This window comes from Cephus cinctus, unplaced genomic scaffold (assembly GCF_000341935.2).
Source record: "Cephus cinctus unplaced genomic scaffold, Ccin1 Ccin1_scaffold0168, whole genome shotgun sequence".
Taxonomy (NCBI): domain Eukaryota; kingdom Metazoa; phylum Arthropoda; class Insecta; order Hymenoptera; family Cephidae; genus Cephus; species Cephus cinctus.
In genome coordinates, this window is record NW_014332892.1 from 2337072 (window position 1) to 2352469 (window position 15398).

General features: G+C 32.3%; 4 protein-coding genes and 1 long non-coding RNA gene across 12 annotated transcripts; 3 read left to right on the forward strand and 2 right to left on the reverse strand.

Annotated features, from left to right (window-relative positions):
• Nucleotides 1-4: 4 nt before the first annotated feature.
• On the forward strand, nucleotides 5-3788 carry LOC107264196 (zinc finger protein 32). Of its 6 annotated transcripts, none has more exons than XM_015732200.2 (12): nucleotides 15-224; nucleotides 506-581; nucleotides 675-1014; nucleotides 1368-1505; nucleotides 1579-1779; nucleotides 1868-1955; nucleotides 2021-2304; nucleotides 2380-2513; nucleotides 2592-2789; nucleotides 2884-3074; nucleotides 3152-3321; nucleotides 3404-3788. In XM_015732200.2, the coding sequence occupies exons 4-12, from the start codon at nucleotides 1383-1385 to the stop codon at nucleotides 3638-3640; spliced, it is 1626 nt and encodes a 541-aa protein (XP_015587686.1). In that variant the 5' UTR covers nucleotides 15-224; nucleotides 506-581; nucleotides 675-1014; nucleotides 1368-1382; the 3' UTR covers nucleotides 3641-3788. The 6 variants fall into 6 exon arrangements, with proteins under 6 accessions (XP_024937363.1, XP_015587686.1, XP_015587687.1 ...); XM_015732201.2 differs by having other exon boundaries at nucleotides 696-1014; XM_015732199.2 differs by having other exon boundaries at nucleotides 459-1014.
• Nucleotides 3780-9677, reverse strand: LOC107264192 (pantothenate kinase 4). Of its 2 annotated transcripts, none has more exons than XM_025081586.1 (13): nucleotides 9358-9677; nucleotides 8757-8860; nucleotides 8493-8676; nucleotides 8324-8416; nucleotides 8095-8254; nucleotides 7839-8029; nucleotides 7357-7631; nucleotides 7131-7283; nucleotides 6948-7035; nucleotides 6653-6857; nucleotides 6382-6539; nucleotides 6132-6301; nucleotides 3780-6038 (listed from the first exon to the last, which is right to left on the reverse strand). In XM_025081586.1, the coding sequence occupies exons 1-13, from the start codon at nucleotides 9382-9384 to the stop codon at nucleotides 5576-5578; spliced, it is 2271 nt and encodes a 756-aa protein (XP_024937354.1). In that variant the 5' UTR covers nucleotides 9385-9677; the 3' UTR covers nucleotides 3780-5575. The 2 variants fall into 2 exon arrangements, with proteins under 2 accessions (XP_024937354.1, XP_015587679.1); XM_015732193.2 differs by having other exon boundaries at nucleotides 8757-9036.
• Nucleotides 9678-9822: 145 nt separating this feature from the next.
• On the reverse strand, nucleotides 9823-14114 carry LOC107264195 (alpha-1,2-mannosyltransferase ALG9). 2 transcript variants are annotated; one of them, XM_015732196.2, is made up of 12 exons: nucleotides 13936-14114; nucleotides 13488-13626; nucleotides 13191-13396; nucleotides 12995-13108; nucleotides 12813-12923; nucleotides 12455-12737; nucleotides 12271-12387; nucleotides 11979-12192; nucleotides 11747-11888; nucleotides 11529-11658; nucleotides 11326-11456; nucleotides 9823-11248 (listed from the first exon to the last, which is right to left on the reverse strand). In XM_015732196.2, the coding sequence occupies exons 1-12, from the start codon at nucleotides 14013-14015 to the stop codon at nucleotides 11107-11109; spliced, it is 1809 nt and encodes a 602-aa protein (XP_015587682.1). In that variant the 5' UTR covers nucleotides 14016-14114; the 3' UTR covers nucleotides 9823-11106. The 2 variants fall into 2 exon arrangements, with proteins under 2 accessions (XP_015587682.1, XP_015587683.1); XM_015732197.2 differs by lacking the exon at nucleotides 13936-14114 and having other exon boundaries at nucleotides 13191-13416; nucleotides 13488-13615.
• On the forward strand, nucleotides 11331-12454 carry LOC112493846. Its single transcript, XR_003058745.1, has 3 exons — nucleotides 11331-11470; nucleotides 11740-11876; nucleotides 12138-12454. It is a non-coding gene; the product is annotated as an uncharacterized LOC112493846 (long non-coding RNA).
• Nucleotides 14023-15382, forward strand: LOC107264198 (uncharacterized protein C11orf70 homolog). Its single transcript, XM_015732205.2, has 6 exons — nucleotides 14023-14231; nucleotides 14376-14457; nucleotides 14556-14625; nucleotides 14683-14855; nucleotides 14941-15113; nucleotides 15169-15382. The coding sequence occupies exons 1-6, from the start codon at nucleotides 14137-14139 to the stop codon at nucleotides 15350-15352; spliced, it is 777 nt and encodes a 258-aa protein (XP_015587691.1). The 5' UTR covers nucleotides 14023-14136; the 3' UTR covers nucleotides 15353-15382.
• Nucleotides 15383-15398: the final 16 nt, after the last annotated feature.

Here is a 15398-nt window from a genome sequence, read left to right on the forward strand (position 1 = left end):
AAATCCTACCCCAGTTATCACAGTTATACAAGCGGGAAGCTTGAGTTAATCATTAATGCTTTTTAGAAGGCTTTCAATCGTTTTGACTTTACCATAGGATTATTTTTAATTGTCACATGTGATTTTGAGTTGGTACACATACTCATTTGCTGATGTCGCTATTTCGCTTCGCATCTTTGGTACCAATACATTGAATATATCGTTGCAGGAATTGGGTAAACGAGGTACTAATAAGAAATAATTGAATTACTTAATCATTTAATGGAGAAGTAACATTATTTATAAGACTTACCGTCGTTGTATTGTCCCACCGTTACAAGAAATTCTTAAGAGAATTTTTTTTTTTTATTTTCTCCAGGCTGATGTTCTTTGTGATTTTTCATGAATTTCTAAGTACTTGAGTTTTAATTACAACGGTCCAGTTTCTGAATTTACGTTTCTTATTATCTTCCGACTAGTTCTAGGGGCATTTTTGGAGTTATAATTGAAGTTTTATTACTAAAAGGACACTTGGTGCCGTGACGCCCGATACCATGGGTTTTGTTGGTACACGATGTTGAATTTTCACGGCAATTTAGAAGGTGCGCAAGCTTATGGCAAATATGAAATATTACATGGAAATGATTTTTAAAGCTGTTTTCCTAGGGCACTGATTTTGGAATTCATGCCAACAGATCTCGTATACTAATTTTTAGGAGCTGCCAATCATGTGGTGGATGTGAGGATTGTTATTGGTTGAAATGTTATTTCATTTATGAAGGTGCTCTCATGAATGCGACAGTTAGTATCTTAGAAGGACTCCTTAAGCCATGTAGTATGGTGGTATCGTAATGGATCTTACGACAGTAATTTCAGAATTTTATTCAACGAAAGTAATACCAAAATTAACTATAACAGAATTGACAACTAGTGTTGAAAGTTTGATAAATTAAACGCGCTGCAATGTGAATACATAAGTAAAAATTTCAGTGTTATATTTTGTGTATTTACACGAATGCATTAGTGTATTCTATTGTTAGTAATTGTTATGTATACATCCAATATTGTTCTTCACTAGAAAAATAAACATTCTGACAGAATCAATATAATGTCTTGATTTCATTTATTCAGTTCTCAAATTAGTTTTGCAATAACTGCAAGAAACTTACTTATCTAGCTTTGTATGGTATTTTAATATATGAGAATTGTTATGCTTGAAAGAATTTATTTACACAGTAACGATATAGTATTCTACTTAGTATCATAAATAGTAAAATTATTGAATGGATTTATATTATTAAATCATTAATTAAACCAGATTCATTCGAACCTTTGTGAAATACTAATAGAAATATATTTCTGAATGTGCTGTTATAACAATTCCATAGGTATATGGGGTAATAATGGCCAGGTACGCAGCATGTAGACTTTGTAATTTGGCCACAGACACTTTTGTTGACATTTTTAATGAAGATGGTATAAGTAGAGAACTTGGTGCCAAGATGGCTTCATGTTTACAGATTTTGGTAAGTCGAGTTTGTGATTATTACGATTATCATTATACAAAGTCATGAATTTCTTTGTATATTTCCTCATCAGGTTTCTTCAGAAGATGCTATGCCAAAAACTGTTTGTCTGACTTGTTGTAATAAGTTAAATGACTTCTATGAATTTTATAAAAAATCGCATGAGGTACAAGGTTTACTTAAAGACATATATGCATCAAGGAAATATGTTAAAAAGAAACAATCAGAATCTGCAGATGAGAATGCAAAAGTTACAAAAGCTTTGCAGAACATGGTACTATATGCACATCACATAAACCATAGAAATTATAGTTATAAGACCTTCAGGTAAACTGACACTTTACAATACCTTTTCTTTACAGAATCAGGATAATAATAGCCCATGCAATATTGCAGAAGTTGCTAAAGATGAGATAAAATATGTTAAAGACTTAAAAAATATAAATTCAGGTTTGACTATAATAAATTCATTTGTAGGCAAATTCTCCTCAGTCTAATATTATTTTCTTTTCAAGCTTCAGATAAGGATACAGTATGTTCATCAATCGTGAATATAAATAAAAAAAAGCATGTCGAGCTAGAAATAAAAAAATTTAAATCGTCATCCCAGAAAACAGAAAGTGAGAGTGACGAAGAGGATGATCCACATCCTTCAAGTTCTTTGCAGAACAAAAAGGATAAACGTAAAAAAGATCCAAACTTAAATGACGTTCCAGTGAATCCTCGTCAGATAGGAATACTAGATGGGTATCCATGGACCTGCACGATGTGCACTGACCTAGTGGTCGATAACGTTCAGGTTTATCACTTGTTAATAACGACTTATCACGTTCTCTTATGTATACATACAATATAAAAATATAAATTTATACAGGAATTATGCAAACATTATAAATTGGAACATTGTCAATCTGCGATCTTCAGATGTGTTCATTGCGAAAAGCAATACGATCGTTACAGAAGTTTTGTAAGACATTTCAAGCAGCACCGCGATCCTAAAAAATACACGTAAGAAATTGATAAAATATTTATATTACAATATAACTTGTCTTTTAATCGAGTTGAATTTTGTATTTTTTATTCTAGATGTAATATTTGCAGTAAATCATTTACACTAAAGACTGTATTAAGATCACATGCAATAGTTCACAGCAATGACAGACCGCATGTGTGTACAGTGTGTGGAAAATCCTTTAAAAACTACAAATCTTTAACTGTGCATAACAAGATGCATTTACCAGATGAGGATAAAGAAAAATTTCCTTGTAAAATTTGTCAAAAGGAGTAAATATTTCTCAATATGCATGCGTTCTCTTACTGAAATATTAATTTGAATCGTGCAATTAACAATTCCCTTTAATGTTATATTGATAATTAGATTTTCCACGAGGCACACTTTGGAACTTCATCTCAAAGTTCATACAGGAGAACGGAACTTCATGTGTGACATTTGTGGAAAATCATTTATAGCCAAAGGATCTCTCATTTATCATCTTCTAAGTCATACTGATGACAGAAGTCATGTTTGTCAAACGTGCGGCAAAACTTTTAAAACTGACAGATTATTAAGTAAGGATTACAAATAAAATATATTCCTGCATGATAAGTTAACACTTCATTATGAACCGTTTTCATTATCATTTAAGACAAACATCTCACGTTGCATTCGGTAACACAATTGCACAAATGCGAGGTTTGTGGAAAACAATTTCGGGAACGCGGTAGGCTCAGAGAACACAATCGGATTCATACAGGAGATATGCCTTACAGATGTGAATATTGTGGAAAATGTTTTAGATTTGCTGGAATCTTAACAGTAAATATAAAATATATTATTATTGTTTTAATTGCATATGAAATTGACATCTTTGATGAATGTTGTTATTCACTTCGCATAGGTTCACCGAAGACAGCATACTGGAGAAAGACCTTATAATTGTCAAAAATGTAATCGTTCCTTTACAAATTGGGCGAATTACAATAAGCATATGAAACGTATACATCATTACGACACCAGTAATCCAGAGAATAGCAGACGGCGTGCTGAACTTCATGCACTTTCTGTATCAAATAAAGCAGCTAAAGATGACACATCGAAGGGTGTAACTTCAGAGACAAATCTTGATGTAAATTAAATCCTCGAAATAGTTACTGTAAAATGTATCTTATAAGGAGTTAATAAATTTTCTAGTTATGTAATACAATAATAGTTTTTAAGAACTTTCAAGGTATAAATTTACTTTTGGAATTATTATATTAAATTATGCTTGTTAATATGTTTGATATAGCTTTACTTTATTTCCGATAACTTCTAATTAGTGTAATATTATAACAGTATCAAAAGACTCCCAAACTATATTATTTAGACAGTATATTTGCATATAAGTACATCTTTATATGCAATACAACTAAAAATTGTAATGTATATTTGTACACTAAAATTATTGAAGTTTATTTACTTTAACAATAAAGTGAAAATCGAATGATTAATGCAGTTATTTAATTGTATATGATAAATTTTTTATTTTGTTCATATATCAATAAAATAAATACATTTTTTTTTTGCGAACCGCGACTGTATTCTTTTAACATTCCCATCCAAACTTCTGCGATACAATGTATTTCAAGCATTGTTATGGCAATTCGATTAAATAATACTTATCAAAGTCAGTTAATTTGTTGAAATTGTATATACTTGTACTAAAAATGAGTTAGTTCAATGCTTGATTATCAGCTTATAGCATACATGTACAGAACATTATTTTTCTCCTAATATAATATTTATATAATATCACAGAAATCTTACTGTATTGTTATTTTTTTTCTTTGCATATTTCTATAGAATTCTTGGTTCTCTGATGCAGTAACATTTTTAAAAAATGTGCTCGAATATTAATATTATTAAAACCAGTGAATCCTTGCAAGAGCATAAAGAACATATGTATTTTTATTGTCTTTCGTCTGATAAACCACTACTAATCCTTGCTATAAGAATATTTTTATTATCAATGAATTAATAAACAATAAAACATTGAAGACGTGTTATATCAAATGGCATTTGGAATTCACGTGTATCCTTCTATGGAAATTACAGGATCAGTAGCTCAGTTAAACGTAATGGAATAGAATCATGTAAAGTAACATTACGAGCACATTCTTTTAAAGCTGATGATTATCACGAGGTTTTTTTATTAAAAAACCTATCCTTCTCTTAACATTGCACCTACTTGTACTGCATAATTGATGCACTCAAAAGACAGAATTTCAATATCCTCAACAAGACACTTTATGAAAAAAAAGGCAATTTGTATATTCATTGACCACAGGTACAAACAGGAATCCTGTAGATATATTGGATGCGTTTGTTATTTACCTTGAATTTCGATTACGAGCTTCTATCATATTTAAGTAAACGAAACTGGCGTTGCTAATAATAATATTTCTATAAATTTTGCATAGATCTAATAAGTCTATATGTAATGTGTTCTAGTGTAAATGTCTAAATACACCAGGTTCACTTTGCATCCTAATGTTGTTCAAAGTATATTAAAGATATGAATTATCTCTGGTCGTAAACTTAACCAGACTTAGCTTATTTATGGTACGCTAAAGTATAAATAACTCTTTATCATACTTTTGAAAGTCTTAGTCGAATCTGTTTTGTGTACTATTCATTTACAAACTGAAAAAGTGACATATTGTACATACTTGCAAAAAGCAACAGAAAGATTATTTGCTTCAGGCTTAAAAAAAATGTCACTTCAGCTGGGAATAAGTTCACTCACAAAGAAATGTACCACGGATATTGGCAGACGGCAGAAAAACGTATTTCCTTTGAGCATCAACTTGTTGCTAGATAAAAGACGAATGTTATCCAGTGTATAGAAAAATCTTGTATCCAATCTAACCAAGAAGTGTATTAATTTTATACTTGAAAAATCTAATTACCACTGTCGAGTTGGCAATAGCAAAGTGACAATATGTTTCTATAAAATCGAATATTTATACAAAGATTTATAGACAAAATAATAATACATGATGTCAGTTTCATCGACAATCATATTTTATGATTATAGAGGATCATCGTCTTCGGCATTGTAATCGTTATCGTTATCATTGTCGTCAGTCGACGAGGATAATCTAGGCTCAAGTTCACAAATTTCCTCTCCCGTTCCCTTCTTAGATAAATTCATATCCTTAGTCAATTTTTCCTCGTTTAATTTTTTGCATATGCACACATTCCTTTCGGCTTCGATGCAAATTGTTGAACAGATCTTTCTCTGACCATTATCAATTTTTCCAAGATCTCCAGTCTTAACTTTTCTTGGTGGTCTTTCGTATTTGCATATTACGGCATACATATCACCGCCAAGACGAAGCGCGAGCCAACGATTTTTCACAACAGCTAATTTCAAACATTCGCACTTCATTTTAGCATAGAGATTCGTATGCAGAGACCGTCCCATTCCTTCGATTACTACAAGGTCCACCTTATGCTGCACCATGGCAAGACAGAGATCCAAATTCAGTCGACTGTTGAATACCAAAGTGGAAATATGTATTTAATACTGAGTTTAAAAAATGTAAATACTTGGGAAAGATCTTTCACAGATATTGAGATATTACCTCAAATCTAGACAAGGGCCAGCTTGTGCTGTTTCCATGGCAAGTAATCTATTCTCCTTGATAGCTTTTTTAATAACTCTACAAACTTTTGCTGCATCACGCAGTGTTACCACTAATTCAGGATACGTTACGTCGTTCAGAGCCGGTGTAGAGTTAGCGCATAGGATGACCTACGATACATAGGGGAAAGAATTGCATTTTTATATGTTATTATTACAATAATCTGAATAGTTATTATTTAGAAACTAACCTTAGTGCCTCGCTGTAATAAATCACGAGCAAATGGTAAAATTCCAAGGACTATATCAACGCCGCTGTTATCAACAAAAATAGCAGCGCATTTGTGCGGTCGATCCTCTTGTAATCTATTTATCCAATCATCCAAACAATCTTGCAACCATGGCCTACCTGAAATAACGCATGATCTTATGAGTTTATTTTATTAACGTGATAATTTTTCTACTGTCAATTATGTGTCGAGTGCGTGCAAATGGATAATAATGCATTGCTCGTTACTATACCTGGTATCTGCTCTTGTGCTTCCTTAAAACCAAAATTCGTTGTTTCCATTAAAGTTACAACTTCTTGTGCCCCCCAATCAAACATATTCCCACTTAGGACACCTAGTACAAGGGCCTTTATTTTTTCTGCACCCTCTAACTTATCCAGCGCTGAGATCCGATCTGGTAAATGCTTTAATGCATTCTCATTTTCAATTTTTTTTTGCTACAATAATACATAAAGAACTGATAATGAACTCAAGAAATTAATTAAATTTTATTTTGTCTCTAGATATGGGTAATTCGTATAACTCACGTGCAAGTAAGGATCGGGAAAGTCAAATTCTTTCATACAATGCTCAATAGTGTCCAATAGTGTTCTGACAGTAAGAGTACCATAGGCACTGTAACCATAGTTAAAAAAAAGGATAGCATTAACTCAAGACAAATATTGCCAATGACATTTAGTGAATGATACACAAGATAGATAAATACTTACAATGGCTGCAAATGAAGATAATGTAGCCTATTGATGTATTTTTCTTTCAGTTTGCTTGCTCTATCCTTAGCAGTTGGACTTTGTGGCTGACTGTGAATTGCGCGTGCAACAAATTTGTCAACGGACTCTTCAAAACATTGAAGCCAATAATCTCTGCAACGAAGTAATTACGATTTAATTTTCAGACTCGAAAGACTAGCCTGAAAGTAAAAGATATAGTGCACACCTAGCTTCTTTATCTTGAGCAAGATCCATCGTATCCGGATTATAAGATGAAGGGTCACTCAGCAATGGACAAAATGTTACTGCATTCTCAGCTTGATCAATTTCCAATTGATCCACTTGGATGCCTAGTTTTGTAGAGATGGAATCCTTGAAGCCTGAAGAGCCTGCGTAATTTTCTAACCAGCTGAACTTATCCGACTGTTCAGCACCGTAGAGAAAAGCTCCGATTGCACATAGGTAACCTTCATGGCGAAGAAAGAGAGGCTTTACCTTACCCTAAATAATGAAAGCGTAAAAAGCAAGACAGATTTTGAAATCATTATAGAGTAATCAATTGGTCTTGAGGCCCGCGCGACTGCTCGACAAACAGCAATGCAAATAAGGAAATCACATAAGAGAAGTAAATATATTCAGCATTGTTATTACATAACGAACCGAAAAAGTGCATGTCACAATGAAGGTCAATAAAATTTGAAGACTAACATGAGACCAATACTTGATGGAATAGGAAATGCTGTGCATCGATAAGGGATGATTCCGAAGAAAATAGCCACCAAAGTAAACTTTATCCATATTGTGCATCGATGCATAGAGGCTAGCTATTTGGCCAATATCATTGCTGATTGTAAATAAAAGGCTTCTTGCAATATCAGCTTCCGAGAATTGATGTGGTTCTAGAAGATATTTGATATTATTAGAAATTTAGAACTTGTCGAGAGGACGTATTTTGATTACGAACCAGGATTATTGTTGCAAGACATTGCCTTGCCAAAAGATGAAGCAATTAGTTCTCCAGGTAATCCTTGCAATTTGTAATCACCACCGTATATATCTTTTACTAACATATCTATGTTGCGGTGATCACCTCGCTCTGCCAATTGTAGCAGCTCATCGAAACCCTGTTCATTAATTTTGTAATGGATTTAATTATTCTAATTGGGTATATATATTGCTTTTACAATAAGTACCTTTGCTTTAGTTAACAGCGATCCCAATCCCCAAAATGTTCCACCACCAGTGGCAGTACCACCAACTCTTTCAAACTGTTTCTCAGAGTCTACCTATGATAAAATAATTATGGAGTGATAACAAGAAGCAGTATAGTGAGGGATTCAAATTACAGAACTTACAACTTACTTTTAGAATACTAACGCCACTTCCAATGTTAACCAGCATATATGGAAATATGTTAGGGGTAGCTTTTTGAAATTTATACTCAGGACTTCCATGTCTCTCAAATTCAAAAGCCTCGCAAGAAATATTTTTTAATAGGAAATTACATCCTTTTATTAAGCAGGATAGTTCATCTTCTTTATCAATTCTACAATTGTAAAAGTATCAGTTAAGATTATTCTATGTCTAAAAGTAAATTGAAGTTGTCATACTATCAAGAATACTTACAATAGACCCAGTTTTTCTTGTAGTAGCGGAGTATATTTAAATGCTCCTCCACCAGTAACCTTGGTGCTCTTGCCTTGAAATCTTTCAGCATGCACCAAGTTCTCCTTTACAAAATTCAAACAACTTTCAAAGTGTCTCGTTTCAAATTTGACAAAATGCAGTCTATTGCCCTCAAAGACTTTATATGCTCTTTCACCACTATTACCCAAACCAGCATTCTCATACAGTCCCTTACGATAGCTTACTTTAGAATAGTAAGCAATCTTGGTCAAAGATAATCCTGTAATCAAATAGCAAAAGGCCACAAACATTATCCAACTACACAGAGGAGACAATGAAAGAAGCAAGCCATATCCCAATAAGCATTAACAGTTTTAAATTTATTATAAAAATTAAACTATGTAGGTCAAGATGTATTTAGAAATTGGAGCAAATTTCTAATCCAATAACTTTTCCAGTGACTTAAAAAAATCCTACATTGTTTGAGAAATCTAATAACAAGTACAATAACCTTAAACCAATGAAACTCAAACAGAAAAACCACTAAAGACTGCTTGATAGTAATTGAAAAATTTAATGTCAATGAATAAGATTAACTTACCGATATCAATGGCAAATAACTGAGCATTTTTTAAATTAGCAAAAACCTCCACGGCCCCTGGCAATTTAATACTCTGCGGAAGAGATTGTTCATCGTCGAACTCGGCCATGTCGTCCTCTCGAAATACGAATTATAATTATCACAAAAGATTAAATTGGAAGCGCTGACATTGTCCTGATAACGAGACGGTACAGTTGACTATAATTTATCATTAATCAAATATCTATCACGGTTCGGAATACACGGCCTTGCACGTCATTACATTTTCCAAACACCGCTACTATTATGCGAGTCCAGCTGTTTACTCTCTTGTCAAACCTTCTGTTCAAAAATGGCTACCGGATATCCGTCCCACGAATAACAAATATGAAATTTATCATAACTAGTAGATTGAATCTTCTTAACGTTATTATCAGACATTACTGATATAATACACATACAAACTCCACGATATCAAATATCATATTACAATGCATATTTAACCATTTATTAAAATATTACATATTCAAGTACGCGCAAATAGTATACTAGCGTTCCAATCGTTTACTAATTAAAAAAAAAACGTATGAAAAATTCAATGACAATTGAATAAATTGCTTCGAATTAACACTTATAATTTTCAATTAAGTTTACATAATTCTTTGTACAGTTATCATGAATGGAATTATTAAAGTGTGAAGATTGCTTTTTTTTACATTCACTATGTATGACCTACATAAGTTACAATTACACACATCACATATCTTAAACAAAAATTACACTTTTCTATAAATTACTTCTTATTCTAATTGTGTTCCTACACTATTTAACAATATCTTTTTATCTTTATACAATGCTTTGCACGTTCGTATTGATTGCATGTAACCTTGAGCAGTTGTATCGTTTCTAAACAACGCATTTCTACTATAATTTAAAAATTATACAATGCATTGCTTAATATCTATTCGTATTGTTCTACAATTATTTACTTATCTGTGACTCTACTTTAAACCACACATGCATTCGTTCCCATTACCTTCTTCTTTGTTATAAAAATAAGATACTATTAATCAGAAACATTCGTATAGAATTCATTCTAATTCAAGTTAGTCCCAGTATTTGATGATAACCTAGTTTGGGAATTATTAGCTACGGCCAGAATTTTATTTTAATCGAGTACTTAATTTTGAAAAATTAAAGAGTGTACAACCACTGTTCATTATCAAACAATATTGTATATAATGCATTGAAAACATTAGCAATTTAAAAGTTGCTCAAGGCAAACATTCGTGTCTCTATTGTCTAAAGGTAACAGCCTCACAATACAGCTTTGTTAATTAAGCTCGTTAATGCATAATGTTTCTCTGTAGATGCTATTCTTTCTCGAAATTCCGAATGTGTAAGTTGCTATTTTTTGATGTACAAGTTTATAGAATATTTACAGGAATTCATGATTTGGAATATATTCTTTTATGTGAAAAAAAATTAGTTTGAGCATTTTTCGATTGGCTGAACAAAAAATGTGAACTTAAGGATATTCATTTACTATCCGTGACAATTTCTTGGGATTTGTCATTCAAAGTAACAAAAATGTGTACCTCTAGAAATACTTATCGCGTTGTAACAGATCTACAGTTTGTATTGTTATATTGTCAATGTTATGTAATTATTCATAACAGACGACTTTCTGTAGTTGATCTTCTTTAAAGATAAATATAAAATCGCCCTGAACGAGACCCTGTTTGACTAGATATTGTATTATCTTACCGTTCATGCTGCTCTCGCTGTTTTTGCTTTCGATAGTACAGGAAGCAGTTTAAACTTTGTACTTTGCAATAAATTATACGAACCGTAAGTGCAGAATCGGTATGAAATAAACGGTATGTAGAATGCTCTGAAAAATGGATGAGACCTGAAACAAAAATGAGAGGTATAAAAAGTCTAAGAAAAAGTTAAAATACATTGCAGAGTTTCTGAATATAAACTTACTTGGATGAGTCTAAAAACTTAGTGGACTTGATGACTGTAAAGTGATCTGGCTGATGAGAGTAGTTCGGCTCCAAAATCGTTTCGGTACCCAGATCCAGATCTAATATAAAGTGACATCTTTCTACGTCAAACTGAAACAGATATCGTATGTAATATTTGTAATGAACTCATGCTTGATAAATGATCCAATGAAAATCATTTACATATCGTGATGGCTCTTCCTTGTTCATATCATTAAAATTTGGTTGTATTATACTAGTTGCATTTTCGTGTTTGGAAAAAGCTTGTGGCAATTCTCCTTTAAATTCCGATTGCAGATATTGGAGTCTCCAACTGTATATTAAAAAAAAAAAAGAAAAGAATAAATGTTTTGCTAAACAAATTTTTATATAAAAATAATTCACGTTTCATCAGAACTCACTTATTTGATGGGAAAAAGAAGCTACTAGGAAAACGGTACCATTCCTTTCCAACACAAAAGTTGATATTGACATCTGTAGGAACTTGACCCTCCGAACCAAGTTTGTTGGCCTCCATCATAATCTCCATTGGTGCGTAATATCCTGTATAATATAATTTCATATTATATTGACTATAGGCTAGAAGGGCTATAATAAGCATTTAATTAGTCTACGTAACTTCGTATTTTGTACCTTTATATAAGGCCAGAGATCTTGATAATCCAAACAGACTGCAAACTATTATAGCCGCCAGCATAATATGAGTGGTATATTGCAAATAATGGCAGGTAATAGGTAATGGACTTATTTGTGTGCGAATAAAAAAGTATAATTTTTGCAAAAAATCCACAGTTATAGCTCCAGCCAGACAGATCATTGGATATATTGGAAATAGGAAGCGTTCTTCCTAAAAATACATGAAGAAAACTCGAATCATAAAATAAGGCAAATATAAAGCTTTGAAATAGGTTGTATATAGTGTTACCTTGTGCGACTGAAGGAAAAAAACTAAAATCCAAAGATAAAGTGGCGCTAATGAATACCAGTATGGCAAACACATTCGATTTCTGGGTCGTGCTGGTACGACAGTCCAGACTAAAAACTATGCAAGATTTTATGATGAAAGATGTTAAATTTTACAATTTTTTATTAATATTTCCCATATTTACCAGTCCAAATGGAGCAACTAAAGCTCCGATGAAAATGAAGTTGAAGTTCAAAAACCCATTAAGAAAGTAAAAACTGAATGGTTCCGTGCCATAAATATCTGGTCCGTGATTAGTAAAAACGTTATACATTATAATGTTCATCGGTGCTAGCACAAATTTGCCATAATACATTGAGTCGATCCAAATCATTGGTATTAATATTACAACAGCAGATATTACAACCCATTTTATAAATTTCTTCCACTCTTGACGACGTACTAACATCTCCATCGCTATTGGCACTCTAAATCATAAATATTCATATATTTTTACATAAAAAACGTACTATTTAAATAAATGTATGTTAGAAAATATATACCCTAATAATGCTGCAAACGGCCAACCCAACAGAGATGAAATAGCTGTAGCAAATATTGCGAACTCATATTTGCGATCATACCACGCTGCTATCGCAACTGTACTTAAGTACCTGTTTAAACAAATAGGTTGTTAAAGACAATAATAGACATTAAGAATAACAGATACATTCTTAAAACATACATCGAAAAGGATGATGGTAAAAATGCAGCGCTTGAGATATACATGCCGGAGCTAAGAATAAGGAAGGCCAACGTCATCCTGGCTATGTGAACACCAAATTCCCGACACACGTTCCTTAAAAAAATATATACATCAGATGTTGTATACTTAATTAGAGAGATACGAATTATTTAAGAGTATGATATCAATAACGTACTTATAAAAATATACTTCTGATAGAGCACATCCAACGGACAATAGGAATCGAATAAAATAGAAGACAAGAACAGGATTTGGTTCCAATAAATAACAGTATAATTTTGCTGGTACCATATGTATCAGCAAGTACGTATACGATCTCAAGGCATACTCAGGACTGTATTCCCATGTTTGTTGACCAGTTCCATATAGTAAATAGTGGCTCTGATACAAAAATAAACTTACTGTTTATAGTAATATACAGATTCACCATTAAAATTAATAATATAGAGAATATTATTGTAAAATCACATACCGGCTCCCAAAAATTATAAGTCTCATCGCAATCTGTTATATGGCTCCAAATAGCAGCACAGAATCTAGCTGATAAAAGTAATTTAAATGCAGTATCTCCACCAGGATAAATGAGCCCAATATCAGATGAGTCTTCTGGCCTGAAATAAAAATTTATAAGCTTTATTTTCAATGTTGTTTACAACCTGCCGTCTCTATCACAAAACCCAAAATCCAATATCTTTATTATTTTGAAATAACCATTGCAATTTGACTTTATTGATGAATCAATAAAATTCTATATAATTCCATAAATGTCATTAAATACATATTTTTTGTATATTTCTATACAAATGCAACAATATGCGTGGCAAGCAGAAAAGGTTAACATATATGAATTATTCTTACAAAGCATGGAAAAATTAAATGCAGATAAAAACATTATAGAATTACAATATTCTTCCACGTACTTTGAAAATTTTCTTCCATTATTCTTTTTCTGATCTTTTTTCAAGTAAAACAGTTGACGTTGACGTTGACCTGGTGCCATGATACTTCTTATCACCGGATTGTGAATGAACCTTTATCGTTGTCCTATCGATTGACTTTTTATCAGCAGAACCAAGGCGTACAGCATTTAGGTTGTCATAACAACGGCGTCGAAGTTTAAAATGGAGATCGAACCAAAATACACTTTCCTATCTTTACCGCAAAATAATTACTTCGGATTAAATGACAAGGCGACGCAGGAATTACTTACAAAATGGTACATAAACTGTTGAATATATGTCGAAGAGATAAAAGTAAATTAAAAAGCTCCATGAATACTCGAAGAAAATAAATACCTTCATCAAAAACTACTGGTACATATTATATTTATGTACTTAACTGGTTTGATGTTTATTTTTAGGGGACTAAATGAAAATTTCCATATTCAAAATTTTTCATTCAACGAACCATTCCAGCCTTATCACAAATATAATTTAACAGAGGTGAGATGATCATTGTGAAAGTATAAAGTTGAAGTACATGAAACAAAAATAATATATTTTTGTCAAACCTTATAAGATTTTCAATATGTCGATTACAGTCATTCTTTAAAGATCAAGCTGTTGCTGGTGTATTAAAAACCAAATCTAAAGGATGTTGGGCCGCGCACGGTAATTATATAAGTGTAATATATTCGTTCGTATTAAGGAATATTTCTTAAATTTTAGGAACCGTAGCATCAACCGTGGAAACGAGACAAATACCATGCTCAGTACTTACAATGTCTTTTTTTGAAAAACTGAAGGATCCAAACAATAAAGTTGTTCACAATTCCGGAACCATATGCAAGAGATATGATTTAGACATCGATGGTTTTTTAGTTTCGGATAATCTCAGGGGTGTCAGTAGTAAATTTACAAACTATACGAAAACTTGTTCAAATTGATTAAATTCGTGGACAACCTTCGTTACTTCTTGCGTTTTAGATGCTAATAGATGAGGACTGCGAGCAATACAATTTGTACTCTAAAAACGAGCGAGAGGAATTTATTTTTCGAATTCTGCAATTGTTAGTACTGGGTGGCTCTCTTTGTCAATATGAAGACACGATAGAACCCTATCTGAAAGTTACAAAAAATCTTTATAAGGATCTGATCAGGTTGGTACAAATATTTAATCCTGACAATTTTAAAATAACAAAACATTTGTTGCAGAGTTCAAAAGCAAAAGGATTCCAACGAGTTGTCTGTTTCTACAATGGTTTTGGAAGTCGTAGCTAAAGACGCTAATGGTCGTGCATATTTTCCTTGCGACCAATCAAGTATGCAAAACATTGGATTTCTATTAGTAGATAGAAATTTTCGTCAAATAACTACCGTACTACATCAATATTCATGATAATAATTCTATGGAATAACAATGTTTGAAATCGGCAGTATACTGT

Bases quoted from the DNA above. Each gene is read 5' to 3' on its own strand.
- LOC107264192 (XM_015732193.2), bottom strand. From the start codon at position 9,466: ATGGCCGAGTTCGACGATGAACAATCTCTTCCGCAGAGTATTAAATTG. The intron at 8,417-8,492 runs GTAAGTTGTAAG...ATTTTATCATAG, and splicing joins GTGGCGTTAGTATTCTAAAA to GTAGACTCTGAGAAACAGTT. The intron at 7,632-7,838 runs GTTAGTCTTCAA...TTCATTATTTAG, and splicing joins CCATCAAGTATTGGTCTCAT to GGTAAGGTAAAGCCTCTCTT.
- LOC107264198 (XM_015732205.2), top strand. From the start codon at position 14,137: ATGGAGATCGAACCAAAATACACTTTCCTATCTTTACCGCAAAATAAT. The intron at 14,856-14,940 runs GTCAGTAGTAAA...CTTGCGTTTTAG, and splicing joins TTTCGGATAATCTCAGGGGT to ATGCTAATAGATGAGGACTG. The intron at 15,114-15,168 runs GTTGGTACAAAT...CATTTGTTGCAG, and splicing joins CTTTATAAGGATCTGATCAG to AGTTCAAAAGCAAAAGGATT.
- LOC107264195 (XM_015732196.2), bottom strand. From the start codon at position 14,015: ATGGCACCAGGTCAACGTCAACGTCAACTGTTTTACTTGAAAAAAGAT. The intron at 13,397-13,487 runs GTATGTGATTTT...TTTTTGTATCAG, and splicing joins CTTATAATTTTTGGGAGCCG to AGCCACTATTTACTATATGG. The intron at 11,249-11,325 runs GTAAGTTTATAT...TTTTTGTTTCAG, and splicing joins AAGTTTTTAGACTCATCCAA to GTCTCATCCATTTTTCAGAG.
- LOC107264196 (XM_015732199.2), top strand. From the start codon at position 1,383: ATGGCCAGGTACGCAGCATGTAGACTTTGTAATTTGGCCACAGACACT. The intron at 1,956-2,020 runs GTTTGACTATAA...TTTCTTTTCAAG, and splicing joins CTTAAAAAATATAAATTCAG to CTTCAGATAAGGATACAGTA. The intron at 3,322-3,403 runs GTAAATATAAAA...CACTTCGCATAG, and splicing joins GATTTGCTGGAATCTTAACA to GTTCACCGAAGACAGCATAC.